We start from the raw sequence: 21,326 nt of genomic DNA, 5'->3' as shown, positions 1-21,326 counted from the left end.
ATTTATTTTGTCAACCCTACAAGTCGGCCTCACAAAGTCTTCAAGTCGGCCCCACTTAGGACTAATTAGCCCACATCATACTCATATAAATTGTGCAATCGATGGCATACATTTGACACATCTCACAATTGTGAAAAACTATTCTAGTCTTAGCTTCACTAGAATTTCAACAAGATGGAACATGTTATGTATGGATTGGGGTATGGACATCTTACCCATATTGAATCCCCTAATAATACAACTTTAGCCCAGAGTAACAACACTTGATTAGGAGATGATGATGACCACCAAGGTGAAATAAGGCAAAAGGCGTATCTTTAAAGCATTGTGATTCATTATCTAACTCAACCCATGATCACTACTTTCATGCCCAAATACATTTGGCATTAACACTTACTATGAAGCAATGAACAAATGTACCTCAGGTGTACCTAACACCATAAACATCAAATGTGTGAGTTGAGCATGATGTGGGAGGCATCTATGGGCAGCTCTTTTTGGGGAATCCTAAATGTCACCATCAGAACCACTATTTGTGATGTGGATAATCGAAGAAATATCTCCTCAAGGTACCCATAGAAGTGAGGAGGTAAAACTACGAAAGGAGGGCACCAGTGACAAAAAAACTAAAACCCTATAAATATGTTTGCTGTCCCAAGAAAAGCGCTGAAGACCTTAGTTTCAGATCTGAAACAGCCATAAAACAGCACTAGATAGAGAAGGAAGAATCCAAACTGGATCTGACTCCATCTTGAGATTATAAGTAGATAATGGGTCTACGGTGAACTCTCCAACAAACCATAATCCAGTCAAGATAAACACATCAGAAATGTAATGCCACTAATGATGAACACAAGAAATGTGGGTGCCTGCAAGCTAAAGGAATCAATCATTGATGAATGACTCATGAGTGCAGATTTATACACAATTTTTGAGGTGGGGCACCTTCCAAAGTTCCACCATAAGGGAGGCCCACATAATTGCATGGATTGCCCTCAACCACCTAAAATAATATAAAATGAAGCTGGCTAGATTGGACATTAAACGATAACCTACTAATACAATAATGAGGTTGCTGAGCCAAAATAGCAAATAACCACAAGTGAATATTACCATCATTTTAACAAGTAGACCTCGCAAAAGTGGATCGTAACAGGATTTCCTCAAATGTTTTGCTGTCAAATGTGTGAGTTGAGCATGATGTGGGAGGCATCTATGGGCAGCTCTTTTTGGGGAATCCTAAATGTCACCATCAGAACCACTATTTGTGATGTGGATAATCGAAAAAATATCTCCTCAAGGTACCCATAGAAGTGAGGAGGTAAAACTACGAAAGGAGGGCACCGGTGACAAAAAAACTAAAACCCTATAAATATGTTTGCTGTCCCAAGAAAAGCGCTGAAGACCTTAGTTTCAGATCTGAAACAGCCATAAAACAGCACTAGATAGAGAAGGAAGAATCCAAACTGGATCTGACTCCATCTTGAGATTATAAGTAGATAATGGGTCTACGGTGAACTCTCCAACAAACCATAATCCAGTCAAGATAAACACATCAGAAATGTAATGCCACTAATGATGAACACAAGAAATGTGGGTGCCTGCAAGCTAAAGGAATCAATCATTGATGAATGACTCATGAGTGCAGATTTACACACAATTTTTGAGGTGGGGCACCTTCCAAAGTTCCACCATAAGGGAGGCCCACATAATTGCATGGATTGCCCTCAACCACCTAAAATAATATAAAATGAAGCTGGCTAGGTTGGACATTAAACGATAACCTACTAATACAATAATGAGGTTGCTGAGCCAAAATAGCAAATAACCACAAGTGAATATTACCATCATTTTAACAAGTAGACCTCGCAAAAGTGGATCGTAACAGGATTTCCTCAAATGTTTTGCTGTCTATATGTATGTTTTCCAGTGTAATGATGACTTGAAAGAAAAAACAAAAATTTATAACATACATTTGGAGAATTCCCATCGCTTCCTTCACTTGATCCTTCGCTCCCACTCTCACCACTGATCATTATCAATAATTTTTCCAAGTGATTAATCCAAGACATCAGCAGCTCAATGCATCCCACACTCATCGTGTTCAAAATAAGTACAGGAATCCACAGACAAAGGATTTTTAAGACCCACCACACATAATTCAAACAGTTACCTTTGTGAGAAAACACCATTTGCAGTTGTTTCTTTTCCAGTTTCATTAGTCTTGCCAGTAAGCATACTAAGGCTGCCTAAGCTTCCTTTGGTACTTTTCAGAGGACTTCGATCCTTGGCCTGAGAAGACTTTGTTTCTCCTTCTACACTTGCAGTTACTGCACCCTGAAGCAAATAATGCAATCAACTTAATGGGGGCTCAACCACAACATTGCACACAATAGCCCACAACTAAGGATGATAGCTTATTGAGTACTTACAGCCGTAACTTCATTAGAAACTCCTGAAGATGACATCCCATAAGAGCCATACATATGTGCACCCTGTACGGAGATTAATCATTACATTGCATATCAGCCCCAGTTTTATTCCTATTGTTTCAATCAAAACATAGAATCCATGAAAGCAACTGTTAAAGACATCATAAATATCTAAGACAGAGATAGAACACACCGCAGGCATGGATGGATGAGTATACATTGCTCCATGAGAATACATAGCAACATATGGAGGAGGTGGTGTCCCATATGGTGGCATCATATGCTGTAGAAGATAACACAATTTTGAGTCAACAATAATATAAAGAAGAATATGAAATAGAAAATACATATAAATGAAATGGGATAAGAGTTCATAAAATAATTGCTTAGGAAAATTGAAATACCTGGAGTCCCCACATATATGGGTGAGCCTGTGGACTAGATGCTACAGCAGAATGAAAGTAACCAGGAGGGACTGGTGTCTTTCCAGAATTATATAGAGCCTAAGATCCAAGGATAATGCAACCATAACTACCTTTACTAAATGACTACAAGACACAGCAGTGATGCAAACTTGTTACAGATAAATATTGCCAGTGAGATTGACATAAAATTGACATTTATTATCACCTGTATTGGTGCAGCCCACTCAGTATAAGCCACGGGAGTGCTTGTGGAAGTTTGTTCCTGCAGGTTGTCATGTAGTATTTGACCAATTGAATTTGAGCCTGTTCATCAACGGCACAATACTATGGCCTTTCACAATAAATGCTGTAAAGGTGACAGCCCTGATAAAGAAAAATGTAAAATAGAGGGTAACCTGTGATGTAGGCGTCTTTGTTGTTTTTGTCGGTGTGTCCATCTCTTCTGTGTCCATAATTTAAGAGCACACTGAGGTTATTCTTTCATCTTTCAAATTGCTTTGTGCAGAACCCTAAAATGTTGGACTAGATGTTGAGAATCCAGATACTCTAGAATCTAGATAACAAACCTGCCATTCATGTCAGCTATATGAAAATCAAAGAGAAGAAAGAAGCCTTATAATAAAAGTCACTTGTAGCCCATAAATGCCCGGTTCATGAAATAGTCTCGAATGCAAATCAAATGAACATTATTTGGTTGAGTTAATTTTATACCCCCTCAAGATATTTGACCAGATGAGCATATGATGAGGAAACCTTGTCTTGTGAGGAACTAAATCATAAACCTCAAAGCACTTAAAATCATTTCATTCTGTTATTTATTCTCATTGAAAGCTCATAAACTGCCCACATCCAAATTACATGAAATACAGGCACAGCAAGGAAAGTGAAGATGGAAAAGCAGGAAACTGGATAATCTATAATTTTCAATGAACAATGGAGCAATAGAAGCAATACAGAAAATAACTAAAGCAATGATATCTGTTTTCATTCTTTTAATTTATTCCTATTTATTTATTTGACTTGCAAGCACAGATGTAAAACAACCATAGAAAAATTTCTAAAACATTTATATATGTATGGATGTTAGTTTAATGACTTTGATAATTGTAGGTTAGGTCAACTGAATCATTAATGTTTTCGAATCGCAATCTATTTGGATAAAGGTTATACACTAACGGCAAAGTACCCTCCGTTGTGTTGTAGTGCTATATATATATATATATCTCACATGCCACCATTCTCAATTAAGAAAACTTGAAAATTCTATTCTCACTGACTTGACAGGCAACTACATCTGCAACACTAATTTCAACTTCCTAACTTAGAAGTCAACTATGACATCAACACTGATTTCAACTTCCAATTTTTAGTGCCACTTTTTACCAATATAAGATTATTCTTCACATAAAGAAATGACTGATCTACATGTAACATCAATATAGGCGATCGACATCACTTGTATAAAGGTCTCAAGAAAGTTATATTCCTTGCTATTCATCTGGAAACACCTACGTAGATCAAAAGCTGGTTCAGCAATAAATGTAATTTGCCCGGTCCACTCTGGATCTTTATGATGTAAGAGTTCAATAGTGAAATTCAATCAACAATGTTTTTCCCTTCTATTTCATCACATACAACGAGAATAACACTTCGATTAGGCATATAATCATTAAAAAACCGGATATTCTTCTTTGCTTTTTTTCCAAAGAGATACTCTTCTTTGTTATGGCACAAGCCCCCCACAACTGTTCCAAGTTTGGAATACCCTTACTCAACTTATGATAGCGATGTCCTCAATGGACTTTACGACAATTGCTTCACAAGGTTCAACATCCATGAAATCTCACTGGAGATACTTGTTTTAGATCAATTTCAAAATCCAACCTGACACCTAGTACATTTTTTGGCATGAATGCTGAGCTAGCCCATTGTTTATTACAGAATCCGGTATATTGAAAATACAGCTGATATTTTACAATTACCAAACAAACAAACAAACAAAAAAACCAGTGATCTAAAATTGAGCTTTGTATTATTTTATGCTTTTTTGAAAAATGCTTATTACAAATGCTGTGCTAGGTGACAGGTTTATCATGCAGTCTAGCATATTTAAAATACAGCTGATATTTTATATAAATTTTCCTTTTCCAGTGATCTAAAATTGAGTTTTGTATCCAGAGAAACCATATTAAATGGTTTCATGACACAGGCACACATTAGTGGATCAAAACCCACCCCCACACCCTCCTTTTCAAAGGAGGGGTGGGGGTAGGGGCCATGATCTATCAACCCGGGATCAATGGAAACACTCCTCCTGGGGTCTAGGAATCGCCACAAACAACCAAGCACAAGCCTACCCGCTTCTGCAAGGTCTCTCACTGGCTACAAAGAGAAACATTTGAGATCTCATTATCATTGGTGACTCTGCCATTCTTTTGCGCCATCTCATCAATGGCTTTCTTCCATCTGAAATCAAACTCCAAGCTATTGTAAAAAGGATCTATCATATGCTAGGAAGCTTTCACTCCAAATCATTTATTCATGTCCTTAGGCACAACAACAAGAAGGCAGACCTCCTCGCAAATGAGGCCGTCCATCTAGCAAAAAGAAACCTTAAAGTAGATGGGGTTCTAAGCAGTGTTGCGAACATCGCAATAATATCGTGATATTATCAAGACATCATGATTTCTTCCACGTGGCAATATTTTTGGCGATTTTTTGCACCCCAAAAACATTGCGACAGTATTGTAAAAATTGCAATAATATCATGACACGATCAAAATCTCAGTTGTCCACACCCAGTTTCATTTATAAAGTTTTCCTTTTTCGTTTGCCTCATTTTTCAAACAGAGGCCAGGGGTTAGAGAGCAAAGGAGCAGGAGAATGAATTTCCTAAGCTTAAGAAGGAAACAATGACGATATTAGAATTTAGAAGCCATATCTAAAAAATTTGCACTGTGGACCGACTTTCCTCAACAGGCCGCACACTTGCAGGTATGGACATCAAATTTGGCCCTGATTTTTTTTTGTTTCTCTTGGTTTTTCCTTGGCTTTTCAGTCACCCATTTATTTTCCATGATTTTTCTAGGGGCAAGGAGTGTATTTTTTTGCCATTATTTTTTCATGGAGTGGATTGGGTTTCTTGATTATAAAATGCTGATTTTTACTTTTTAAAATTCTTATTGCGCCCTAGGTTCAATCGTACATTGAAGAATAAACATGCCAAGACATTTGGACCCTTTATGGGGGAATATGGTGAACCCAATGGGGAGTTCGATAAACAAAATTTGAGTTGCAAGTTGTGTGGGAAGCAAATGACAAGGGGAATATCCTGATTGAAATACGACCTCGGAAAAATTTCGAGACATGATGTAGGACTTTGCCCAAATACAACTCTAGAAATCATTTGTATTGCCATCAAATCATTAGAAGATAAAGATTCTACCAAAAGTAACAAGGAAGCTATGAAAATTCAAATTGCAAGAGGAGTGGGCGCAAGTGAGAGTGGTTTTTCAGCACATCACCTTCTACAATTGATCTGGACTTATGCAAGAATGCAACATTGTATAGATATAAACATAAACACAAAGATGCAGCAGAAATAAAAATTCAATTCATTAATATCAAAGAACTGAAATATGCTTACATACAAAATGGAAATAAACTAACTCAGGCGATGGTAGCTTATCTCTGAGAAGAGATGTGGCAGCTACATGCCTCTTAACTGTGTTACAAATTACAATGAGGCTCGAAGGCCTATTTATTATTGAGAAACAATGGAAAATCCTAAACATCCAAAAACCTAACCCTAGGAGATAAAGCGCCAAAACTGTGGGCCCCGTTGGGGTAAATTGGTACATCAACTTCCCAAGGTCGTAACTTTGGCATACGATCTTCGTTTGACGCGCACAATACCTCGTTAGAAAGACCTATCTGAGGACTATAACTTTCCACTGCAAACATTAATTAAAGACTCATGTTTGCCCGTTCTCCAAAAAAATTTCATTTAGGGCCTCAAAACGGCTCCAGAAGTTCGAGACCCAAAAAACTGCCAAAAATAGTAAATTGTGCTACAATTAAGAAAACTAGAAAACTGAAAGAAACAATGGTGGGTGTCCAAGTGGAATAGGCGTGTGGCCACAAATATCCACCTGGATCAGCCCCCCCCCCCCTTCGGAAGCAATGGTCCCCATTGCGTTGAGTGCCTCCATGAGATGGGGAAACTTCTATTGAACTTGGTCCTTGGTGAGCCACTTGCCTTGACGTACGAGTTGGCCAGCTTTGACAACCCGATACAGTTGGATCTTCTGTTGGCAAGTGTTCTTGATCTATGATCTGATCAATTGTGACATGTTCCATGTTGTCTAGGCTTAACTCTGTTGGTGTGAGTTGTTATGCAATGTCTGATGTGTCCAGTATGGTGGAATGTATGGTCGAAGGCGGTCCACATTGAATATTGAGTGCAGGCAAAGGAACGGGCAAATGTTGAGCTCAAAAGCATTGTCTCGCACAGCCTTGGTAATCGTGTAAGGCCCATATCGAAGTGGTTTGAGCTTCCGATGGGCTCTGGTAAGGCGTTATTTCTGCAAATGCAACCAAACTTTGTCGCCCACCTGCTTGTACTTCGCATTGGATTTCTCCAAGATGTCGTGAACCTGTTGGCGGATGTGCTGGATGCATTCAATAAATCTAGATGTTTTATCAGCCTCAGACAGTACATGTGTGGATTTTGTCTGTGTGGTTGCATGAGGCATGGAAACATCAATCGGACACAATGGTTGAAATCTTAGACCCACTTGAAAGGGACTGTGACCAGTCGAACTATGGAGAGCTCTGTTATAATTGTGTTGCACATAGGGAAGGCTCTCATCCCAGGTTCGTGGATGCTTGTAGTTGTACATGCTGAGTATGTGCACTATCATCCTATTGACGACCTCTATCTAGCCAACACTTGGTGAGCTTTGTGTCCAATAGTGTCCAAAGGCTTGACCAGAACATGCTCAGAAACTTGATATCCCAATATGATATAATGGCCTGCAGGATCCCAAAATGTAACCACACTCGTTCAAAGAAGAGATTGGCAGTGTCCTTTGATGTGATACTCTTCTTGCAGGCCGCCAATGTAAACATCTTAGAAAATTTGTCCATGACCACAAATACACAGTCATTACCATGCTTGGTAGAAGGAAGGCCAGACAAATAGTCCATAGAGATGGATTCCCAAGGCTGGCTGGGAGTAGGCAGAGAAGTGTACAGGCCTTGCTTCTTGATGGTTGGCTTGGCAATGGCGCAAGCAGTGTAGGATCTAATATATTTCCCAACATCCTGTCAGAGTTTTGGCCATAGTTTTCTCCACACCAAAGTGTCTTGCGACCCGACTGTAGTGCGCCTCCCAAATTAGCTTGGCACACTCGCTTGAAGCAACACAAAGGTGGCCCAGGTAGCATAATAATGCATCCTGGAGGTGGAAATCAAGAATTTTCTTTCCATCCACTAGCATCTGGTATGTGGAGGCGAACTCTAAATCATTTTTGTATAGTTGCAGCCATCCAGAGGTCTCGTGGCCACAAGAGTTGAGAACAGTAGTCAGTGTTGTAACTGGGGGTTGGCTGAGGCAATCTGCAACATGATTGGTGCTACCCTTTTTGTATTTAATGTTCAAGTGGAATTGTTGCAGATATGTAGACCACTTATGATGGCGATTGTTCTGCAACTTCCCTTGTGTTTGTATAAACTGAAGAGGTCGGTGATCGGTGTGGATGACCATCTCCTTCCCCATAATGTAATGCTTCCATTGCCAGCAAGCCTGCACGATGGAATACATCTCTTTGTCATAGGTGGGGTACTTCTAAATTGTGTCGAAAAGTGTCTCACTATGATAGGCCACTGGATGCCCGTGTTGGGTGAGGACTGCACCAATAACATAGTCAGAGGCATCTGTCTCAATTTTAAATGGCTGATGCAGGTCTGGCAATGTGAGTATCGCTACAGAGCAAAGGCGACGCTTCAACTCAACGAACGCCTTTTGTTGGGACTCGGACCAAGAAAACTTTGCTTTCGCTCTGCCCTTGGTAATCTGACTCAAAGGCCAAGTGATATGGGAGAATCCCAACACGAACCTCCGATAAAAATTTACAAGGCCCAAAAAGCTGCGAAGCTCTGTTAGAGTGGTCGGGGCTGGCCAATCCTGAATGACTTGGATCTTAGTCGGATCCACATGCACGCCTCGCTCATCTATGATGTAACCTAGATATTGGACCTAGCTCATGCCAAAGGTGCATTTCTCCAAGTTGGCACATAGTTTGTGTTGCCGCAGGGTTTGAAGGACCTGTCGAATGTGTTGCAAGTGTTCTTCCCAACTCTTGTTGAAGATGAGGATGTCATCCAGATAAACAACCATGAATAAGTTGGTGAAGGGCCGCAAGATGTCATCCATTAGCCTCATAAAATTAGCAGGGGCATTTGTCAACCCGAAGAGCATAAAGAACCAATCAAAAAGACCTTCCTTGGATTTGAAGGCAGTCTTCTATACATCTGTGGGCTCTATTGGAACCTAGTGATAGCCAGACTTCAGATCGATGTTGCTGAAATACTTGGCCCCCTTGAGTTGGTCTAGAAGGTCATCAATCTGTGGGATTAAATACATGTTCCGGATAGTGATTTTGTTTAGTGACCAATACTCAATGCAGAGCCTCCAAGTCCCATCCTTCTTTTATACAAGTACAATCTGGCTCCCACAAGGCAAGGAACTTGGTCAGATGTGCCCTTTTTGCAACAACTCTTGGATTTGTCGCTTGATCTCTTTATTTTCCAAAATGGAGCGGCGATATATCGGCCTGTTGGGCAGAGGTGCTTCGGGAGTCAAATCGATCGAATGCTTGACCTCACAGTGCAAGGGTACCCATGTGGGTGAGGAGAAGATGTCCATGTATTATTCCACGACCTTACCCACCTACTTCTACTGCATGGAGGAACCCTTTCCAGCGGCCATGGATGTGGCCATGATCTTCCCCTTACTTTGAAAGCGAATCAGAAAGAAAACAAATTTCCCAGTCTAGGAGATCATCTTACTGCATTGCTTAGCAGAGATCAAAGAGATGACAGTAGGCGGGCCTACCTCCGGTATCCTGTATAACTTATTACCCAATGAAATAATAACAGTGCGAGGCCTCGACCCATATATAACATGACGCTTCCACAAGTAAGGTTGGCCTAATAATACATCACAAACATCAAGAGGAGCAACATCACACAATACCTCTTCCGTGAAGGGCTTGATGTTGTAGGGAACGCAGCACTGTTGGCTAACGCGAAGATCTCGTCCTTGGTGAAGCCACACGATGGTGTATGGCTGCGTGTGGTGTGGTCGGTAGGCCCAACCGCTTCACGACCTCTGCTAAAATGAGGTTCTTTTGGCTCCCACTATTGACAATGAATTGCAGCAGCAAACCCTTCACCCACATCTGTGAGTGGAAGAGATGCTCCCCCTCCTTTGGATCTTGGTGGTGGCAATATTGGCGTTGGTCTCTGCATCAATAATCTGCTTCCCTTTGCCATTCCCCTTGTCGAGTTCTGAATCGGAGTCGAAACATGCATCTGATTCTGAAGCCTTCAGCTCGGCCACTAGTGACTGCTTTGCCCGACACTCACTTGTGTTGTGAGTGGGGCCCTTATGGAACTCACACCACTTTCCTATGTCCTTCTTTGTCTTCGTGGTGTTGTTCTTTGATTGCAACTTCAATGGGTTGTCCTGGGTCACCCCGCCTTAGCTTTGTCCTTTGTTCTGCAGTTTGGGGGTGCCTTTCCCTTGCTTCGTATTCGCAGATCCAATATCTTGCTTCTTCTGTTTAAACTTCTACTCAATCTTGATAGTGTATCGGTAGGCGACACCAAGCAAGGAGATGTCTAGGAACTCCATCTCATTCTGGTTGTATTTGTGCAGACAATCGCAGTACTTTAGTACGAGCTATCGTCCAAAATCCTTAATACCCAACTTCATACGAAGGTATGAAAAATATTTGTGAACTCTGGCACATCTTGGTCCCTTTCCTGTCGTATTGTGGTCCACTTTATGTGCTTTTCTTCATAGCTCCCGACAGGGTAATACTGCTCCTTGATGGTGTCTCGAAAAGAGTTCCAAGTGGGTGCGGCTAAAAACAATGAGGGTTCCCTCTCGTCCTTCTGCTCATAGTAGGTTTCCCACCAGTCCTTGACGTGGGGGGCGGCTTTGAGGAGTGAAAAGTAATCTTTTCCCTATTGGAAAAATCATGAACCGAAAAATACCCTTCCAACAGATTTAACCATCTATCTATGGCGTTTGCATCTATCTGGCCTTCAAATATGGGAATATCAAAGTTGACTTGTACCTTGAAGGGAATGGTGCCTCCAGAGTGGCTACCAGATGAAGATGTGTCGCCTATGGGCATCTACAGAAGGATCTGGGCAAAGTTGTATATCATTGTGTTCCTTTGTCGCTCGAGAGCTTCTTCGAGCAATATTTTGAAGGCATCCCCTGCTCCATCGTCTTTCTTTTCTTCAGCCATGGGGGGTTGTCGGGGTTTGCGAGGTTGGTCTTGCAAGGGTTCAACCAGTTCGAGCCCTAACTCCTTATACCTTGACCTCGATGGGGACATGCAAAGAAAAACAAAGAAAGAGCAAACCGCTTTGATACCATTGATCCGGACTTATGCAGGAATGCAACAGAATACAGATATAAACATAAACACCGAGATGCAGTAGAAATAAAACTTCATTTCATTAATATCAAATAATTGAAATATGCTTACATACAAAATGGAAATAAACTGGCTCAGGCGATGGTAACTTATCTATGAGAAGAGATGTGGCGGATACATGCCTCTAAACAGTTTTACAATGAGGCTCGAAAGCCTATTTATTATTGAGAAACAATGGAAAACCTAAACATCCAAAAACCTAACCCTAAGAGATGAAGTGTCAAAACTATGGGCCACGTTGTGGTAAATTGGTACATCAACTTCTTAGGGTCGTAACTTTGGCATATGATCTTTGTTTGACGCGCACAATACCTCGTTAGAAAGACCTATCCAAGGACTATAACTTTTGACTACAAACAATAGTTAAAGACTCATGTTTGCCCGTTTTCCAAAAAAACGTCGTTTAGGGCCTCAAAACGGCTCCGGAAGTTCAAGACCCAAAAAACTACCAAAAATAGTAAATTATGCTACAATTAATGAAACAGAAACACTAAAAGAAACAATGGTGGGGGTCCAAGTGCAATAGGCGGGTGGCCACCAATATCCACCTAGATTACTCCTCCACCCTTAAGAAGCAATGGTCCCCATTGCGTTGAGTGCCTCCATGAGATGGGGAAACTTCTACTAAACTTGGTCCCTGGTGAACCACTTGCCATGGTGCAGGAGTTGGCCAGATTTGACAACCTAATACAGTTGGATTTTCTGCTGGCGAGTGTTCTTGATCTATGTGTCCACGATCCACTCAATTGTGGCTTATTCCATGCAGTTAAGGTTTAACTCTGTTGGTGTGAGTTGTTCTGCAATGTCTGATGTGTCCAGTAATGGTGGAAAGTATGGTCGAAGGCAGAACACATTGAATATTGGGTGCATGACAAAGAATGGGCGAATGTTGAGCTCAAAAGCATTATCTTCCACAACCTTGGTAATCATGTAAGGCCTATATCGAAGTGGTCTGGGCTTCCGATGGGCTCTAGTAAGGTGTTTTTTTCTGCAAATGCAACCAAAATTTGTCGCCCACCTAAAACTTGTGTGACACCCGATGTTGATCATGTCGTTGCTTGTACTTGGCATTGGACTTCTCCAAGATGTCGTGAACCTACTTGTGGATGTGCAGGATGCGTTCAATAAATCTGGTTGCTTTATCAGCCTCAGACAGTACATGTGTGGATTCTATCTGTGTAGTCACATGAAGCATGGCAACATCAATCAGACACAATGGTTGAAATCCTAGACCCACTTGAAAGGGACTGTGACCAATCGAGCTATGGGGAGCTTTGTTATAACTGTGTTGCAAATAGGGAATGCTCTCATCCCAGGTTCGTGGATGCTTGGAGATGTACATGCAGAGTATGTGCACTATCATCCTATTGACGAACTTTGTCCAGCCATCAGTCTGGGGATGGAATGCAGTCGACTTGGTGTCCAATAGTGTCCAAAGGCTTACCAGAATGTGCTCGGGAACCTGTTATCCCGATCTGATATAATGGTCTGCGAGATCCCAAAATGTACCCACACTCGTTCAAAGAAGAGTTTGGCAGTGTCCTCTGCTGTGATACTCTTCTTGTAGGCCGCCAATATAGCCATCATAGAAAATTTGTCCACGACCACGAATATACAGTCACTACCATGCTTGGCAGAAGGGAGGCCAAACAAATAGTCCATGGAGATGGATTCCCAAGGCTGGTTGGGAGTACGTAGAGGAGAGTATAGGCCTTGCTTTTTAGTGGTTAGCTTGGCAATGGTGCGACAGTGTAGGATCTGATATATTTCCCAACATCCTGTCGGAGTTTTGGCCAATAAAAACACTTTTGTAGTATGGCCACAGTTTTCTCCACACCAAAGTGTCTTGCCACTCGACTGTAGTGTGCCTCCCAAATTAGCTTGGCACAATGGAAAACCCTAAACATCCAAAAACCTAACCCTAGGAGATGAAGTGCCAAAACTATGGGCCTCGTTGGGGTACGTTGGTACATCAACTTCCCGGGGCCGTAACTTTGGCATACGATCTCCATTTGACACACAGATACCTGTTTGGAAAGATTTATTCGAGGACTATAACTTTCGACTGCAAACATTAATTAATGACTCACATTTACCTGTTTTCCAAAAAACCATCATTTAGGGCCTCAAAATAGCTCCAGAAGTTTAGGACCCAAAAAACTGCCAAAAATAGTAAATTGTGCTACAATTAAGAAAACTGAAAAATTGAAAGAAAAATTGTGGGGGTCCAAGTGGAATAGGCGAGTGGCCACCAATATCCCCCTGGATCAACAATGGCCAACCACACATCTACCTCATTATTTTTTGTTCCTAGAACTACTCCTGGTGCACAACCATCTATCAGGTCAACGCTTAAAAAAAAAGAAGGAAGAAGTTGACAAGTTTGTGGGTAGGTTTTTTCTATGGAGTGACATTCCTTTCAACATTGCCAAGAACAATCCATTTTCCAGGTTATTTTTGATGCCATTGCTATTGTTGGCCCAGGGTACAAAGCCCCTTCCTATGATGACTTGAGAGAGCATATTCGTCAAAATGTAAAGGTCGATTACACTTCTAGATTGGAGGAATTCAGGGCATCATGGTAACACAAAGTATACACTATAATGTCAGATGGTTGGACTAATCAAATGGATAGAACCTTTATTAACTTCTTGGTTAATTGTCCCAAAGGGACAATGTTCATGAAATCTATTGATGCATTTGCACATATCAAAACGATTATTACGTGAATTGTTGGACGTGTTCATTCAGGATGTAGGTCCCATAAAATGTTGTTCAAATCATAACAAACAATGCTACAAATTATGTTGTTTTTGGTGAGTTGCTTATGGAGAGGTATCATAACTTATTTTGGACAAACACCTTGTGTTGCACACTGTATTGACTTTATGTTAGAGGATATAGGAAAAATTCCTTATGTCAGGGATATTGTTGAATCGTCAAAAAGCATAACAAAATTTATATATAATCATGCATAGGTGCTTCATTTGATGAGTAAATACAACAATAACAAGGAGTTTGTGCGTTCTTCTATTGCACGATTTGCCACCAATTTCATATCTCTTCAATCTCTCTTGAATTCCATGTGGGATGTGAAGAGAATGTTTCTTTTGGAGGAGTGGCGCGATTTATCTTTTATAGCCACAAACCAGAGGGAGAGGCCATATTGAAGCTAGTTTCATAAAAGAGAGCTTCTGGGCAGGAGTGCAGGTATGTGCCATTACTGACCCTTTACTAAAGGTTCTTCGACTAGTTAATGAAGACAAGCCCACAATGAGCTACTTGCATAAGAAGAATTTTTATGCGGGTTTTCCTCTCCAAGAGGGAGAGGTTTTGGACCTGGCAGAATGCCAACTTCCTGTGATCCTGTCTCTTTGTTTTGGTAGCTATTTGATGAACTAAAGAAGACACACTCTAATAATAATAAGTGAAGATTGCAATAAGAAGAAAATTGAAAAAAACCTCACAAATAGTTATCATGCTGAGAAGAATCTCATTAACTACATGTGCCCTAGATTCTTCAACATGGTATCAAATCTAAGGTGTTGAAGTCAAAGGAAGGGCAACAAAAAGAGACATACAAGGATCAATTTTCAAGAAGGGCATCAAAGTAAGTTGTAGGGCTCTAACAAAATTGTAGGATCAGTGTACATCGACAAGGGTTTTTGTCTATGCAATCAAGGTGACAGTCTACAACAGCAAGAACTTGTGTCTCCACAATCATCATCAAAAGGCCACCACGACCATCATCAAGATGTCTACAAAGCAAGGTAGCTCAAAGGATCTCAAATTCAAAGATCACATCATCTTGAAACAGGTTGAAACCCTAGTAGCAATCTTGATCTACACTGCAAAAGAACGCAAAGCATATTGAAGGAGAAAAAGCATTGTCATCATCTTCAAGGTTATAAAAGCAAGGATCATTTCCTTGCCCTAGAAGAAAATCATCGAAGGAAAGCAGCAGATCATCCTCATCAAAAGGAGAAACCTTTTTCCATTGAAGAAAGGCTTTCCATCAAAGAGAAGATCATCCAAGAGGAAAACTCCAATACATCTTCTCCAACAAGAATCAAAGTGATCAAGTAGAAGAGTTCATCTTCACTTGTCAAGTAAGCATCTTTCATTTTTATAATCAAGTTTGATCAGTGACTTCATGACTGCAAGGAGATCTATGGATTGAATGGGTCATTAAAGGTCCTTGCATGAAATGAGGAGGATTGTCATAATCCTCATAGATAAAAGAAGTCAGTGAACATATCAAGGGAAAAGGTCTTCTTTGAATTCATGGGAAGGAACTCTTAAGGTTCTCTCAACCCCATGTACCAAGAAAGAAGACATCAAAGAGATATTTGAAATGCTAGAGGATATATTCTCTGAAAAATGTAGTATAGAAGGTCACATCACTTATACCTGATCTACACAAAATGAAGGTTTCAAAGAAAGAAAGAATATCTTCATGAGATCTCAATTGAGATATCTAAGAAAGATGATAAGAAGATAATCATCAAGGTAACAAATATCCATGAACAAGAAGGTTACCTCATTCAACAATTTGTGGTCTCTATGCTAGAAAGAGAAAGGCAAGTTGATGGCAAAAATATTGAAGGTTAAAATAACTCAAACATGTGCAGAAACAAAAGACAAGTTTGACCTCAAGTAAGCTGAACAAGTATAACTAAGATTCAATGCTATAGAAAGTTTATAGAAAGAAGCTCATATCACTAGAAAGATGGAGGAAGCTGAAGAAAGGGACCAAGGAAAGAGGGAGTAACAAATCTCTCCTATGAGTAAGATGTTATCCCTCACAAAAGGGTCCTATCATAAGCTCCTAAATCTTTTGTTATAGATATGACCAAGATAATAAGATGAATCATGGCATCATGAAAGCATTAGAAACAAGAGCTGTGACATCACCATGGGAATCATGAAGGACAAAACCCATGGCAAACAAACATGAAGAATATAGCTCTTGGGAACCTCAGTGGACATTGAAGAAAAGGAAGGAGTCATCTGGGACAAGGCTCATCATACATCAAGTCAAAAAGGAAACATCTGCCAGTTGGGGATATACAAGATCCTCAAAATTCTCTGATGGAATCCTCATCGAAGGGTTCACTAATCTAGAGAGGAAGCAAGTGTTTCAACAAGAATTCCAACTTATGGAATCCATGAGATAATGATGTGATGACATGAAGCAGATCAAGGGATTGAAGATCTCTTCAATCAAGGAAGTTGTTGGAAGAAGCCTCGATGACCTGAAGGTAAAATAAGGTATGTATGCTTGTGTTTAATATTATAATGACATGTCATATGGTTGCAGGTAACATGGATCATTACTTCTATCTTGAGAAGCATGATCAAGAGAAAAAGGATCTCCTCCTCTGAAAGGATGCAGGAACGCATAAGTCACACCAGATGAGATCAACATAATATGCCCTCATATGAAGTATGAGGTGGTTGAATACAATAAAGAAACTCTGATTGAAAGCTACTAGGAATGGAATGTGTGAAGAAGGAAGAGATCGTGAGACATGCAACCATGATGAAGGCAATCAACATCCAAAAGACCAGGAAGATTTGACTAGGAAATCTCCAAGAAAGATATGAAGACTCTGATGAAAGTTTGAAAAAAAAGATAACAACCCTTGACAATGGATATCTTTGGGAGATATGTCAATATGTGTGCAGGACGTTGATACCTACAAGAAGATGTCATGATGAAGAGCCATCTCGTAAGATATGATTTAATTTAATATGATTTTTTGATTTCTTGAATAATATTTGGATAATGCAGGGCTACTAAAACAAAAGTTGTAAATAGAAGTACAACTAGCATTCATGTGGTGGATGGAAGAAGCAAGATGAGAAAGAAGTAAGTCATATAACAAAGGTTCCAGATATGAAGAAGGCCACTTTCCATGAAGAAAGCAATAACATGATGAACTACGGAGGAAAGTGATCGATGGTTGTTTCCCTACAAGGAAGAAGCTCAACTGATTTTCATGACATCAAGGAGAGAAGTTGATCAAGCAGCTAAAGGACCCACGAAGAAAGAAGTTGTTGATGTATAGAAGAGTACCTAGCTAAGAGGGAGATCTGACAAGTCCATGATCAAGAGGGAGCTTGGATTGGATCAACCCTAATTAAAAAGGAGTAACAGTTGTGCTTTTTCTATTTCATGTGTCATGCACTAGACCAGGACTAACAGCCATAAGTCTAGGTGAAGGCCATGAAGAGAAATGAAGACATGTGAAATCCTCCCTAGTTGAGAGGGAGAGATGGACACAATATTCTTGTCTTCACTTTGGAAGAAAGAATGGAAGATTGGGTAATCATCTGGCATCTGATGCTCTTTGAGGATGTGTAGGGCATCCAAGACAAGAGTAGGCAAGAGGACCAATATTATTTGAGGGCTGGGAACACAAGATAAGAATAGTCCTAGAAGGTCATACTCAGTGAACACCCGGGTGGGTATGTACCTTGAGAGACAATGATTAAGGTATCTATAATCATTGGTCTCGCCAATATTGTGCTCTGATCTAATGAGAGATAGAGTTGTCAGTCAAGGCCTTGCTATGGAAACAATGTTGGTCACTATGATGCTATACAGATGGGTTACTAATCTGATTCTTCTTATGAGAAATTCTTCAGATTGAGAATGACCAAGTACCATCATGAATACCTCCCTAGTTAAGAGGGAGTGTTGAAGAAAGTGTAACTTTTTTCAGTGTTCATGACATTGTAATTATGAGTTTTGTAAAATGAATTTATTATTCCTTGTTGCATGGGTTTCATGAGCAAGAAGTTTATTTTATAGATGGCTCCCATTGAGAGCCTTAGGAGTCAATGTCATATATGTAATGAATATAAGTCTACCTAGTAACTAGAGTAGCCCTCCAAGAACAAGCACAGTCCTCTTGAAAAGTGCAACAAACAAAACGATGTCAAATGCAGTCAAGTCGGCCAGCAAAATTATATGAAAGAACATTCAGATCGGCTCAATTAAGGTGACATATCTATTCAAGTCGGCTTACATACAGGACAGACCACTATATACACCCAACAGGGTCTGCACAAAAGTGAGAGAAGAGAACTCGGATTTTCTCTGTGATTCTTCGTGGGTACAGTTACAGGGTCTCGGACTATTCAATGATAATCACAGTGAGTAAGACCTTGCAATCTCAAGAAGGTATCAGTGCTTTGAATAGATAACATAAAGAGGATCTCAACTCAGTCTCGGTATAATTGTGAAGCATATATCTAATAGTCATACGTTCTAACACTGCAAACAACCTCGGCATTCTTTCTGAGCAAACGCACAATCACTATCTCAATATAATCTCAGTCTTGGCAAAAAAGGATCACGATGTCTCAGGTATGTGTTATGATGAAGTTACTCAATCGTAATACTCTGTCTCGGCATACTAAACAGTCCCAGCATACGTATGATCATAAAGATCTCATTGCATGAAGAAAAACACAGTCATAGACCTGGCATACATATAATGAAGTTGTTCAACAGTGACACTCTATATCAGCAAGTGTTCTAGATGATGGTGATCATGATCTCACATATGATCCTAAAGATCATAATCTTAATAAAGATCTCGACAATGAAGTAGTATTGGCCTTGATGTTGCAGCAGTAATGATGATCTCAGCAATGCAGTAAAGATGACTTCAGTGTTGCAGCAATAATGACGATCTCAACAATAAGAAGAGGATTGGTGTCTTGTTCTTGGAGTGGTCTAGAAAGTAAAGGGCCATGGTCTTGGTATTCGTCAATTGGAATCTCTATTAGGAAGAATTTTTATGCGGGTTTTCCTCTCCAAGAGGGAGAGGCTTTGGCCCTGGCAGAATGCCAACTTCTTGTGTTCCTGTCTCTTTGTTTTGGTAGCCATTTGATGAACTAAAGAAGACACACTTTAATAATAATAAGTGAAGATTGGAACAATAGGAAAATTGAAAAACACCTCACAAATAGTTATCATGCTAAGAAGAATCTCATTAACTACATGTGCCCTAGATTCTTCAACATTAGGCAACTTTAAAAGACACCTGACATGGAGGCCATTTCATTGGATGGGATTGATACGGCTGCTGCATGGAGGGCTGAAAATGAGAGGCCTGTCATGGAATCAACGCCTAATTGGTTAGAGGAGGCACTAAAAGAATAGCTACTACAGGGAAGAGAGAGGTAGAGGAGAAGCAACAGGAGGAGGAGGTGACACCACTTACCATGGTCACCAGTAGAGGACGTAGTCTACCTCCTCCTAATTCTAGAGGACATTAGAGTCCAATGTCAGCACAAGGGCCTTCTTCATTTAGAGGAAAAGCCATTACTTTTTCTCGCAAAAGGGGCAGCGGAAATCATTAGTTAGAACATAGTGGTTTACATATCAAATTTCATTATATATGACTCACGATATGAGAAACATTTATTATATGTTTATGATATGAAAGTTTTAAGGTCTTCTTCACAATGTCTTCCAGCTAGATCTGAAACAAGAGGTTGATCCTTTCACCATACCACAGAGATAGATCTCAGATCTTCTTCCCTTTTGAGGCTCAAACTTGAGATAGAATATAGATTTGTGAAGGCATAAGCTCGAACCAGATCACAATTCTAAAATGGCATCCTGAGGTGGCTCAGATCTAGATCTGTGTGAGGCAGATCTGAAATGTATCAGATCTAGATCTGTGGAGGCAGATCTGAAGTAAATCTCGACCTAGTTACAGGCCTGAAGCAGTTATAATCTTTGACCAATCAATGAGCTCATATCACAGAATAATGAACAACCAAATCACAGTCTTCAATAAAATATAGAAGAGAAATTTCTTCACTTGATCTGACCCTTAAACATCTCTTTGAATACCTTCGCGTAGGAGAGCAAATGAGCAATGTGTGCATGATCGAATTACATATCAAGGAAAGTGGATTAACCTCTTTATATAGCCATCATGTGATCTGAATGAGAGTGTTTCAAGGCAAGCCAACTAGCCATCATGTAAGTTTCTAGGCAAGTCGAATTGACCATCTAGAAGAGCCAACCTAGCACTTGTGGAGCCACTTGAAAATAATTCGCTTCATAAAGTGTTTTTTATTTATTTTCTAAGGAAATTTCTCCCTTAGTTGCACAAAATTCAACAAGTTGTGGTTAGATTGATTAAGGTTTGAATGCTTTTTTGAAAGTATAATTTCTATAATTAATTTTTCTTTGTAATTTCTAATAGGAGATTTAAGCTCAAAGGATGCATGCAACCAGTTCCTTTGATGGATTATTGGAAGACATTTTGCATAACATGTAGAAACAAGATTTCGTGAAAGATTTTGCACTTTTTAATATGGCACAATAGAAAAACCTAATTTCATTAAATAGCATGGAAAATGGAAAAGAATGACAATAAACTCACACCATTCAATCAAGAATCACTTCATCAATCCAAAGACAGTCTCTCCATGCAAAAATATCCCTCCCAAGACAATTCTCTCCACCAATTATCCATTGCGTCATAGAAAAAAAGACAATGCTAGCGCACACTCACTCAAGAGAGAAGAGATGGGTGTGTGTGATGATGAATGAGTAAAAATGAGTTCTCTTTATTTATATGAGGGCAACCAAGTCATTTTTCACTAATTTGCAACAAAAGGCCCTAAAATTTTTCTTGAAGCATTCAACTAAGCCTAAAGGTCACAAGTTGACCTCAAGATAGCTTTACAAATGATAAATCATA

The 21,326-nt window shown here is 40.0% G+C and overlaps 1 protein-coding gene across 2 annotated transcripts in view; it reads right to left on the bottom strand.

The window, feature by feature from the left end:
- Positions 1-21,326, bottom strand: part of LOC149250657 (bZIP transcription factor 1-B-like) — a 176,247-nt gene that overhangs the window by 93,153 nt on the left and 61,768 nt on the right. Inside the window, exons 2-8 of one of the 2 annotated variants that reach the window (XM_089459169.1) lie at positions 3,253-3,410; positions 3,063-3,119; positions 2,837-2,935; positions 2,626-2,715; positions 2,433-2,495; positions 2,174-2,337; positions 1,974-2,028 (exon numbers count right to left, since the gene is read on the bottom strand). In XM_089459169.1, coding sequence (XP_089315295.1) covers positions 1,974-2,028; positions 2,174-2,337; positions 2,433-2,495; positions 2,626-2,715; positions 2,837-2,935; positions 3,063-3,119; positions 3,253-3,309 — 585 coding nt within the window. In that variant the 5' untranslated portion in view covers positions 3,310-3,410. Of the gene's footprint in view, positions 1-1,973; positions 2,029-2,173; positions 2,338-2,432; positions 2,496-2,625; positions 2,716-2,836; positions 2,936-3,062; positions 3,120-3,252; positions 3,424-21,326 lie in introns of both variants that reach the window. The other variant, XM_089459168.1, reaches the window with a different exon arrangement.

Source organism: Pinus tabuliformis, chromosome 7, assembly GCF_031772625.1.
Source record: "Pinus tabuliformis cultivar Carrire ecotype Pingquan chromosome 7, CPIR1, whole genome shotgun sequence".
NCBI classification, from domain to species: Eukaryota; Viridiplantae; Streptophyta; class Pinopsida; order Pinales; family Pinaceae; genus Pinus; species Pinus tabuliformis.
This window is presented reverse-complemented; position numbering and strand designations above follow the sequence as displayed.